The sequence below is a fragment of the Chiloscyllium plagiosum genome, chromosome 13 (assembly GCF_004010195.1).
Source record: "Chiloscyllium plagiosum isolate BGI_BamShark_2017 chromosome 13, ASM401019v2, whole genome shotgun sequence".
Taxonomy (NCBI): Eukaryota; Metazoa; Chordata; class Chondrichthyes; order Orectolobiformes; family Hemiscylliidae; genus Chiloscyllium; species Chiloscyllium plagiosum.
In genome coordinates, this window is record NC_057722.1 from 5,949,489 (window position 1) to 5,961,870 (window position 12,382).

At 46.2% G+C, this 12,382-nt stretch overlaps 1 protein-coding gene across 1 annotated transcript in view; it reads right to left on the minus strand.

Annotated features, from left to right (window-relative positions):
- LOC122556262 (unconventional myosin-VIIa-like) overlaps nucleotides 1-12,382 on the minus strand; it is a 74,833-nt gene that overhangs the window by 7,404 nt on the left and 55,047 nt on the right. The window contains exons 18-20 of the mRNA XM_043702890.1: nucleotides 8,152-8,246; nucleotides 4,391-4,475; nucleotides 301-519 (exon numbers count right to left, since the gene is read on the minus strand). Coding sequence (XP_043558825.1) covers nucleotides 301-519; nucleotides 4,391-4,475; nucleotides 8,152-8,246 — 399 coding nt within the window. The remainder of the gene's footprint in view (nucleotides 1-300; nucleotides 520-4,390; nucleotides 4,476-8,151; nucleotides 8,247-12,382) is intronic.

Here is a 12,382-nt window from a genome sequence, read left to right on the forward strand (position 1 = left end):
TGCACTGTCAGAGGGTCAGTACTGAGGGAGTGCTGCACTGTCAGAGGGTCAGTATTGAGTGAGCGCTGCACTGTCAGAGGGTCAGTACTGATGGAGTGCTGCACTGTCCGAGGGTCAGTACTGAGTGAGTGTTGCACTGTCAGAGGGTCAGTACTGAGTGAGTGCTGCACTGTCAGAGGGTCAGTACTGAGGGAGTGCTGCACTGTCAGAGGGTCAGTACTGAAGGAATGCCACACTGTTTGAGGGCCAGTCCTGAGGGGAGGTCTCTGCCTTTGTTCACAGCGTCTATCCCACACTTACATCTCTCCTCTTTTTCCGGTAGCTCTTTCGAATCAGCATACCCCTGGTGTAGGCCTGGATAGTGGTCACAGCAGCCAGCTGTTTGGTGTTATTCTGACGTGACAGGTATCCCCGGCATTGTGCCTGGAACAGGATGATCATCCTGCGAGTCTCGTTATATTCCTTCACCAGTTTCCGGGTGTGGCATAGAGCCTGTAACCTCTGGTAGCCCTGCCTCAACTGGGAAAGAAGTCATCATGATCAAAATGAAATTAAATCGCTGAGCTTCCCAGCAAACATGAAAATCATTCAGCAAATCATGAATTTGTCAATTGTTTTCAACAATCCCACACTCATTCCTTGCCCCAACCTTTCCCTGTACCCCTGTACCAATCCTAAACTAAACCCACTATCCCACACTCTCCCTATAGCCCTATATAAATCCTAAACTAATCCCACTACCCCACACTCTCCTTATAGCCCTATATAAATCCTAAACTAATCCCACTACCCCACACTCTCCTTATAGCCCTATATAAATCCTAATCTAATCCCACTATCCCACACTCTCCCTATAGCCCTATATAAATCCTAAACTAATCCCACTATCCCACACTCTCCTTATAGCCCTATATAAATCCTAAACTAATCCCACTATCTCACACTCTCCTTATAGCCCTATATAAATCCTAAACTAATCCCACTATCTCACACTCTCCCTACAGCCTTATATAAATCCTAAACTAATCCCACTACCCAACACTCTCCCTATAACCCTTTATAAATCCCAAGCTAACGCCATACCTTGATAGGAAAACTAAGCTCACTGCCAACACTCTCCGCAGAAGTCAAAATAAACATTACCCTGCATTTATATAGCATCATACACTAACATTGCAAGGCCTCAGGGCTGTGATCAAACAAAATCTGACACACGAGGAGAGATTTAGCTCAAGTGCTCAAAACTCTCCCTCAGGTTCACCCTCCCATTTTCTTGTCATAGCCCTCTATTAATCCAACATGAAACCTACTGTCCCACAGACCCATTAGTTGCAAAAACATAAACAGAAATTGCTGGAAAATCACAGCAAGTCAGGCAGCATCTGTGGAAGAAATCAGAGTTAACGTTTCGGATCCAGTCACCCGTCTTCAGATGAATTGGGAGGATTCTGAATGACAGGGCACAGATTTAAATACCTCGCTAAAAAACAAAAGCAAAAGGGAATTGAGAAAAATAATTTTCGCACATCAAACGCTTGGGACCTAGAATGAGCTGCCTGAGAGATTTAACTGGGGCTTTCAAGGGGAAATTGGACAGTCATCTGAGAAAGTTCAGGAAGTAAATGAGTAAACTCTCAGCAAACTGAGATTCTGCACTTTGACAGGAAGAATAGAGGAGCTGAATATTATTTAAGCTGTGAAGGACTGCAGAAAGCTACATAACAGAGTGATTTCCTAGAATCCCTACAGTATGGAAGCAGGCCATTCAGCCCATACCAATCCCACTCAGACCCACTCCATCCCTGTATTTCCCATAGTTAACCTAGTCTGCATATCCCTGGACAGTATGGGAAATTTGGCATTGCCAATCAACCAAACCAGCACATCTTTCGAGCGTGGGAGGAAACCAGAGCACTCAGAGGAAATTCACGCAAACTCAGGAAGAAATTGCAAGTTTCACACGGACAGTCACCTGTGGGTGGAATCCAACCAAGCTCTCTGGCATTGTGAAGCAGCAGTGCTAACCACTGAGCCACCAAATTTAACCACAACACATCACAAAAGGATAGCATACATGCTAATCAGGTAATAAGGTAGGCAAATGGAATACTGGCCTTTATTTCAAAGGGAATGGAATATAAAAATAGGGTGGTTCCAAGAAAACTGTACTTATCTGGAATACTGTGAACATTTTGGGGCCCCTTATTTAAGGAAACTGCATTGGAGGCAGTGCAGAGAAGGTATGGAGGGTCAGTGTTATGAGGACACATTGAGTATACTGTATACTTCAGAGTTCAGAAGGTTCAGAGACAGCCTTATTGAAACATACAAGATCCTTACGGGGCTTGACGGGTAGAAAGGTTGTTTGTCCTTGTGGGAGAGTCCAGCACCAGGAGTTATAATCTCAGAATAGAGAATTGCACATTTAAGACAGAGTTATAGATTCATAGAAATGTACAGGACAGAAACAGATACTTCAGTCCAACTCGTCCACACCAACCAGATATCCCAACCTAATCTTGTCCCATTTGCCAGTATTTGGTCCATATCACTCTAACCCTTCCTACTCACATACCCGTCCAGATGCCTTTTAAATGCTGTAATTGTACCAGCCTCCACCATTTCCTCTGGCAGCTCATTCCACACTAGCACCACCCTCTGGGGGAAAAGGTCCCCCCTTAGTCCCTGTTGTTGTCCCTTTAAAATATTTCTCCTCTCACCTTAAACATATGCAGTTTGGTTTTGGACTCCCCACCCCAGGGAAAAGACTTTGTCTATTTATCCTATCCATGCCCCTTATGATTTTGTAAACCTCTATAAGGTCACCCCTCAGTCTCCGACGCTCCAGGGAAAACAGCCCCAGCCTCCTCAGTCTCTGCCTTTCGCTCAGATCCTCCAACCCTGGCAACATCCTTGTAAATCTTTTCTGAACCCTTTCAAATTTCACAACATCCTTCCGAATAGGAGGGAGACCAGAACTGCACGCAATATTCCAAAAGTGGTCAAACCAATGTCTTGCACAGCTGCAACATCACCTCCCAACTCCTGTACTCAATGCACTGACCAATAAAGGCAAGCATACCAAGGGGCAGCACAATGGTTAGCACTGTTGTGTCATAGCACCTGGGACCTGGGTTCGATTCCAGCCTCAGGTAACTGTCTGGGTGGAGTTTGCACATTCTCCCTGTGTCTGTGTGGGTTTCCTCTGGGTGCTCTGGTTTCCTCCCTCAGTCCAAAGATGTGCAGGTCAGGCGGATTGGCCATGCTCAATTCCCCATTGCGTTCTGGGATGTGCAGGCTAGGTGCATTAGTCATGGGAAATGTAGGGTTGTAGGGTAAAGAGAATTGGTCTTGATGGAATACCAATTTTGGAGGGTCAGTGTGGACTTGTTGGGCCAAATGACCTGTTTCCACACCAAAGGGATTCTATGGTATACCAAATGCCTTCTTCACTATCCTATCTACCTGTGACTCCAGTTTCAAGGAACAATGAACCTGCACTCTAAGGTCTCTTTGTTCAGCAACACTCCATAGGACCTCACCATTAAGTGTATAAGTCCTGCCCTGCTTTGCCTTTCCAAGATACTGCACCTCACATTTGTCTTAATTAAACTCCATCTGCCACTCCTTGGCCCATCTGATCAAGATTCCATTGTACTCTGAGATAAATCTCCTCGATGTCCGTGGATGAGGAGGGATTTATTTTCTCAGAGCATAATGAACATGTGGAATTCTTTCCCTGAGAGGGCCATTATATTAAATATAACTAAGGCTGGGTTCGATTTTTAATCAGTACAGGAATCGAGGGGGAAAGGATATACAGTGGAGCTGAGGATTATCAGATCAGTCATGATTACGCTGAACGTCAGAGTAGAGTCAGTGGGATGAATGGCCTACTGTTGCTTCCGTGGTCTTATCTGGAAAGTAAGAACGTGCGGGGTTATCAGGAGAAAGCAGCACATTGGCACAGCTTTGGTCAATAGAGATTTGCCTCCTTCCTCCCAATGAGAAGAAGTGGTCTCGTATATCCAGGCAGGCAGTCAGCAGCACCAGCCCACCATCTCAGGGACGGTGTGGTACGGAACAGTATGATACAGCCCAGCATGTCTACACTGGCTCTTAGATGTGTACCATGACTTAGGGCCTTTTTCGATCATTGCCCAATAGTCTTGCTCATGGTTTTCATTCAAATTGTTACCTGATGCCTTTTCGAATGCCTCAATCGAATGTCGCTCCAAGACATTTCCAGGGATTGCATCCCAGACTCAACCTACATGTTGTTTCCTCACTTCTCATTTGCCTCTTTTGTGAATTACTTTAAAGCCTCACCCTCTGATTCCATGAGACTGAGAGGCTGCTGCTGACTGTATATTCAGGAGGATAAAATTACCGTTTGGTATCTCTTGCGATACTGGTATCCTCTCCAGTGATTCTGGATTGTGCGGGCTGCATACTTCAGTCTCAAAAAGGCCTTCCTGCCAGAACAATGAAAGAATGAAAATATCAAAGTAAAACCGTTCCAAATCGCCAACTCTTTTCTGCACATCGGATTTTACCCTTTATGTCTCAGTGTTGCCAATACTCGTCGCTTAACAAGGTCTATATCACTGAGACGTGTTGTATAAAGCAATGGTCTGAAAGGGTTAATGTAGATTAGACACAATGTAAATGAAGAACATAATTGGTGGAAAATCCAAGGTTACAACTTGACACCACAACCTTGCAGGTGGTTATAATGTATCATAGCAAGCAGGAGAACAGAATTCACTGCGTGAATTTGTGCTGCAAATTTCTACCTTCAACATAATTTCATAACTGCACAACAAAAGAAATTTATTGTCAAAAATGTGAGGTAAGTTAAGAACAGTCTTGCAATGATGACCTTTTTTCCTATATTTGGAGTGATTCATGAGCGTGTATTATTCTCTAACTGAGGTCAATTGGACACTCAAATCAAAAGAGATCTTGAGGCATTGATAGATTTTGATGATGAAATCAGTGGAAGCTATTGGAGTTAGGTGAGGGATGTACTACCTGTTGACGTCAGGGTGGTATTGACTCTGGAGAAGAGAGAGCTGGTGTTATAGATTCAAATGATATTGCTCATGACAGTGATGTTAACATTAGTAGATCAATAATAAAACTCTTTACTCAAAATCTCCAACTGTGAAGACAATGCAGTGAAGTTAATGCCCTGTTCTGTAGTTGGTTTGGGTGCAGACTGCCATCACATGTCCTTAAGCAGTGCATGCTGGGATGTCTACTGGATAGCCATCTCACCCCGCTGCCATTGACGCTTTGAAGTAGATGATTAATAACTTTCACTGCTACAACGTGACCAGTCTAATCTGTGCACACTCTCTCAGCATATAAAGCACCTTATTTATATCAATACCTTTGGTTCATACGTCAGCTGGAATCTTTGCTGACAGTGTTGTGTTATTATTTACCTGTAGCTGATGTCGTTGATGGTGCTATGTATTGAGTGATACTGTTCCACACACTACCTTTCCTCTTGGCTTGCTTTGTTTGCTCTCTCTCTCTCTCACATCACAGAGGATTTAGGCAACGGAAAAAGCCATTGAGCCCATCAGATCTGCACTGGTCAATGCAGGGCTCTAATCTCACCTTCCCTCACTCACTCTGTAATCAGCTGGACACAGCTCTTCAAGTAGAAATTCAAGTCCATCTTCAGATGTGGTGAGAATTTCCACCTCAGCATTCCTTTCAGGCAAAGTGTTCCATATCCCTAACACCATCTGGGTGAAACATGTTAACACAACCCCAATCTACTCCACCTACTAACAAAGGTTATCCTCTCTGATCTATATAGCCCATTAATTCAATCTTACTCCCTCATGATACACCTCATTTACATCACCCCTGGGCTTACTCTGTCTCAGTGAAACCAATTACAGCCTTTCCAATCCTACCTTATACTTTCCGTCTGGAATCTGGAACCGTAGGGCCCAGGACTGTGTCTGGTCATGTGATGTTATCGAATGGGCGGCATGGTGGCTCAGTGGTTAGCAATACTGCTTCACAGCACCAGGGACCGGATTTGATTCCACCCTCGAGCGACTGTTTGTGTCTGTGTGGGTCTCCTCTGTGTGCTCTGCTTTCCTCCCACAGTCCAAAGAGTGTGGTTAGGTGGATTGGCTCATGGTAAATTGCCCATTGTGTCCAGGGATGCGCAGGCCGGGTGGGTTAGCCATGGGGAATGCAGGGTTGCAGCGATAGGGTAGGGAGATGTGTCTGGGTGGGATGCTCTTCTGAGAGTTGGTGTCGAGTCTGTGGGCCTAATGGCCCCTTTCACACTGTAGGGATTGTATGAGTGCAGTGCTGAGAGCAGAAAGGAGCATTGCCAGAGGTTCATTGCCACTCAGCAGGGCAACACCCTGTGTTGCTGTGGCCCCAGGCTCTGGAGTTTAGTGAAATTGAATACGCATAGCTTCCAGTGTTGATGAGAAGGAGTTAATGGAACCAACTCCATTTCCAGGAAGGTTCTTGACAAGGCATTCCTGAAGAAGGGCCTGTGCCCGAAACGTCGAATCTCCTGTTCCCTGGATGCTGCCTGACCTGCTGTGCTGTTCCAGCAATAAAGTTTCAACTTTGATCTCCAGCATCTGCAGACCTCACTTTCTCCTCTTGACAAGGCTCACAAAGTGAGTCCGATGATGTTTTAATATGTCGCAAACAGTGCATGGGATGGTGCTCCAGCGTGGACTCTAACGTGAATTCGCAGTATTTGCAGACCTTTATGGAAGGGAATCCTCTTATCGACTCTATCCCAACAGTGGAGCAGGCAGCTCTGTGCTGAGTGATTAGGGAGGGCTGCAGCACACCTTGATCTTAAAGCATCGCAAAGGACTCAAGGTCAGTGGACAGTATAGTTCTCACTGACCCTGTCTTCCAGGACCAGCTGGAGAATGGCCTCTTCAATCCTGCACTCAATCTGTTTTGGGGGTAACCCCCACATCTCCCAAGAGTAAAACGACTGGCTTTCAGACAGTTCCGGTTTTCAGGCGGCAGGATTTAGGACAATGTAACTAACGTTTGCCAGTCCTGGCAACATCTTCAGAAATCTCCTCGGGACCCTCTCACATCTTTCGTGCCGTGCGATGACCAGAACTGCAGAGCATCATGCTTACAAGGAACACCCCTCAAACCCTGCTTCCCCCATTCAATAAGACCAGGGCAGGATCTGATTTTAACCTCAGCTCCATTTTCTTGCATTTTCTTGATAACCTTCCAGCCTCTTGGTTGGCAAGAATCTACCTCCCACTATTTTAAAATCATTTCATGATTATTCATCCACTGCCTTTTGAGGAAGAGGAACCCAAGGACTCCCAACCAGCTGAGAGAAAACATGTTTCCTCAGCTCGGTTTCAAATGGACGCCTCTATATTTGTAAACTCTAACCCTGAGTTCTAGATTCTCTCACAAGAGGAAACATCCTTTCCACACCTATTCTGTCAAGTCCCCTCAGGATCCGAGATGTTTCAATAAGTTACCTCTGACTCTTCTAAACTCCAGAGGGTACAGGCCTTACTTGTCCAGCATTTCCTCACAAGGCAATCCACTTATTCCAAGTATTAGCCAAGTAAGTCCTCTCTGAACTGCTTCCAGCTCAATAACGTCCTCCTGTGAGTACGGTGACCAATACTGTACACGATACTCCAGATGCAGTGTCATCAATGCTCTGTAAAACTAAAGCATAACCTTCCTTTCTCTTACATTGAGCATAATATTTGATTAGTTTTCCTGGTTAGCTGCGGTACCTGCATCCTAACCTGTGATTCACTCACGGGGATGCATAGATCTCAGATGAGATAGATAGATTTCTTGATTTACTCAGGGGGATGGAAGATTATCGAGGATATGCAGGAGTGCAGAATTGTGGTTAAAATCTGACAGCCATGGTCTGATTTAATGCCAGAATGCACTCAAAGCTAGGGTCCAACTTGAATTTTACGCAGCTGCATTATAACCTGCCCATTCTTAACCTCTATGCTACAACTGATAAAGAATCAACACAGGGGCACAATGCATTGTGCAGAACGCAGTGTACAAAACAATACAGCAGAGTGCAAATGGAGCTGTAGGTATTTCTGGGGGGGAGAGCTGGCAAGCGCAGTTGTTGCAACCCACCTGTCTTTGAATCCACGCAAAACCTTCAGAATCAATGTGGCTTTCGCTGTCAAGACCCTGTCTCGCTCAAGCGTCAGGAACAAGTGGTCATTCTCCTGCAAAGAAAGCAGAGCTTTGAAGGACTGCACAGGGCAGACAGCGCAAGGTGGGAGAGAGGAGCAGAGATGCAAGCAGTTCACGACAGGACTTTTGCCGACTGGTGGACTTTGTAAAGCGTGGGGACCTCTCACGTCAAGGGAAAGAAGTCTCATTGTGCCCCAGGATCACTGGGCCCTGTCATGGAAGCTGAGGTCAGCAGTGGATTTCTTTATTTGGAACTACTGCAAAGGTGGAGTAAGTTTGAGAACTTGGTGCCAAATAGGGTCAGCCTCTTTCAAAGCCTTTAACACAGCCATGATTTTGAATTAGGTGTCAATGTTATGACTGGATGGGATTTAACCTCTTCCCCTGTGGGGAACTCACTGTGGGTTGGCAGGTGCCAGTTGTGGTTGAGTGAGAGATGAGGATTACACTGTGTTATCCCCAACTTCCAGCCTCTGAAATACACGCCTGAGTAACAAGGCTTTTCCCTCAGCATGTTCACCATGGGCGGATACTGTGGGACAGCACTGAGGGGGTGCTGTACTGCCAGAGGTGCTGTCTCTCGGGTGGCACATTGAAATGAGATCCTGTCTGTCCCCTCAGGCAAACACACAAGGCAACATAGAAAGGTTCCCAAGGTGAGTGGAGGAGTTATCCCTGGTGTCGAGGTCAATATTCACCCCTTGCCCAGTATCCAGTCATTATCGCTGTTGCTGTCTGTGGGATCTTGCTGTGCACATGTTACGTTATCTATAACAGTGACTGCACTCCAGGATTTCCTGAGGTTACGAAAGGTGATGTATTACTGAGGGCCCAAATGTCAAACGCCCTAATGTCGGGCATCCCTGCCCTCAGCCTTGTCCATTCTCACTCAGCCTGTTTGAGTGTGGTAGGTCTGTACTCAGCAGCCACACACGTGCCAGTTCTCAAGTCCCAGTCCAGGCTTTGGAGCCTGGAGCCTGAGGCCTGGGGTTTGCAGCTTTGGGACTTGGGGCTTGGAGCCAGGGGCCTAGGGTTTGGAGCTTTGAGGCTTGAGGCCTGGGGCCTATGGCTTGGGGCTTGGGCCTGAGGCCTGGGGCTTGGGGGTTTGTACCTGAGGCCTGAGTCTTGGAGCCCGGGGCTAAGGCATGGGGCCTAGAGCTTGAGGCCTGGGGCCTGAGGATTGGGGTCTGGAGCGTGAGGCTTGGTGTCTGGGGTCTGGCACAATGCCTGCTGACCTTACAGGCTCTGGTGCATTCTCTGACGAAATGACACCAGACATCTGCTGGACCAGACAAATAGAGCCATAGAGTCATAGAGATGTACACCATGGAAACAGACCCTTCGGTCCAACCCGACCAGATATCCCAAACCAATCTAGTCCCACCGTCCGGCACCCCGCCCATATCCCTCCAAACCCTTCCTATTCATATACCCATCCAAATGCCCCTTAAATGTTGCAATTGTAACGTACCACCCGCTGTGTGAAAAAGTTGCCCCTTAGGTCTCTTTTATATCTTTCCCCTCCCACCTTAAACCTATGCCCTCTAGTTCTGGACTCTCCCACCCCAGGGAAAAGACTTTGTCTATTTATCCTATCCATGCCCCTCATGATTTTGTAAACCTCTATAAGGTCACCCCTCAGCCTCCGACGGTCCAAGGAAAACAGCCCCAGCCTGTTCAGCCTCTCCCTATAGCTCAAATCCTCCAAACCTGGCAACATTCTTGTAAATCTTTTCTGAACCCTTTCAAGTCTCACCTTGTGGCACTCCACTGGTCACAGGCCTCCAGTCTGAAAAACAACCCTCCACCTTCTGTCCTCTACCTTTGAGCCAGTTCTGTATCCAAATGGCTAGTTCTCCCTGTATTCAATGAGATCTAACCGTGCTAACCAGTCTCCCATGGGGAACCTTGTTGATCGCCTTACTGAAGTCCATATAGATCACATCCACCACCCTGCCCTCATCAATCCTCTTTGTTACTTCTTCAAAAAACTCAATCAAGTTTGAGAGACATGATTTCCCATGCACAAAGCCAAGTTCACTTTCCCTAATCAGTCCTTGCCTTTCCAAATACATGAACATCCTGTCCCTCAGGATTCCCTCCAACAACTTGCCCACCACCGACGTCAGGCTCACTGGTCTATAGTTCCCTGGCTTGTCCTTCCCACCTTTCTTAAACAGTGGTACCACATGAGCCAACCTCCAGTCTTCCAGCACGTCACCTGTGACTATCAATGATACAAATATCTCAGTAAGAGGCCTAGCCATTACTTCCGTAGCTTCTCACAGAGTTCTAGGGTACACCTGTTTAGGTCAAGACATCCAGCACTTGCTCCTCTGTAATATGGACAATTTTCAAGGTATCATCATCTATTTCCCTACAGTCTATATCTTCCATATCCTTCTCCACAGTAAATACTGATGCAAAATATTCATCTCCCCCACTTTCTGTGGCTCCACACAAAGGCCGCCTTGCTGATCTTTGAGGAGCCCTATTCTCTCCCTAGTTACCCTTTTGTCCTTAATGTATTTGTAAAAATCCTTTGGATTCTCCTTAACCCTATTTGCCAAAGCTATCTCAGGTCCCCTTTTTGCCATCTTGATTTCCCTCTTAAGTATACTCCTACTGCCTTTATATTCTTCTAAGGATTCACTTGATCTATCCTGTCTATACTGAAAATGTGTTACTTGAAAAGCGCAGCAGGTCAGGCAGCATCAAAGGAACAGGAGAATCGACGTTTCGGGCATAAGCCCTTCTTCAGGGTTTATGCCCGAAACGTCGATTCTCCTGTTCCCTGGATGCTGCCTGACCTGCTGCGCTTTTCCAGCAACACATTTTCAGCTCTGATCTCCAGCATCTGCAGCCCTCACTTTCTCTCTATCCTGTCTATACTTGACATATGCTTCCTTCTTTTTCTTAACCAAACCCTCAATTTCTTTAGTCCTCAGCATTCCCTATAACCTACCAGCCTTTCCTTTCACCCTGACAGGAATATACTTTCTCTGGATTCTTATTATCACATTTCTGAAGGCTTCCCATTTTCCAGCCATCCCTTTACCTGTGAACATCTGCCCCCAATCAGCTTTTGAAAGTTCTTGCCTAATACCGTCAAAATTGGCCTTTCTCCAATTTAGAACTTCAACTTTTAGATCTGGTCTATCCTTTTCCATCATTATTTTAAATCTAATAGAATTATGATGTGATTCTGGTCCCAATGTGATGTAGTGGGGGATTCTTTCCTGCATCTTTTAATGATCTAATGTACTCCTATGCCGGTATCGTAAAAGGTTTGTGTAGATAACAATTTCAAGATGCAGGTAAATGCGCCAAACAGAGAGTCCAAATTGGAAAGATTCCCAGCAGGCAGTGGGGAAGAAATGCCTCTAGCTCTCCCTCTCTACACACAGTAGTCCCAATGTGTTTCCTGTATAACTGAAGCATAACCTCCCTATTCTGACGTTCAATTCCCCACACAATTACAATAACATTCTACTAGCTTTCCCGATAACTTGCTGTACTTGCAGACTAACCTTGCACTAGGACACCCAGATCCCTCTGCATCTCAGAGCTCTGCAACACCTCACCATTTCGAAAACATGCTTCTTTTTTGATTCCTTCTGCCAAAGTGGACAATTTCACACTTTCCCATATTATTCTCCATTTGTCAGATCTTTGCCCACTCACTGAACCTATCCGTTTATAAGCTCCTTATGTCCTCTTCATCACTCACAGGGGAGAGAGGGACAATGGTGAACTGAAGGAACTGGGGTCAGGGGCACAATGCAGGAGGGGGCAGTGGGAGGGCTGGTGGAGGGGATGGGGAGGGAGAGGGGAGAGCAATGCAGCAAAGTTTGCTCTGAGGGTGGTTTTAACCTAACTCCTTCGGGAATCCCAACAAGAGACAGGAAGAGAAGGGCACGACAGGAGAATGTTGGCAGTCCCATGCAATTCCATGGCTTTTCTCCAATAGTGTGATGGCAAGATAGTGACCAGAACACAATGGTCTGAACTCTCACCTCTTATAGCAAGCCAGACTATTCAGATTCAAATTTGATGCTTCAGAACCTTCAGCTAACCAGCTTGTGGGAGGGGAGGTTGAGGGGTTGGGGGGAGTGCTTTGTGTGGGTGGGGCTGTGATTTAATCTCTTGGGATCTTGATGCCTCTCAC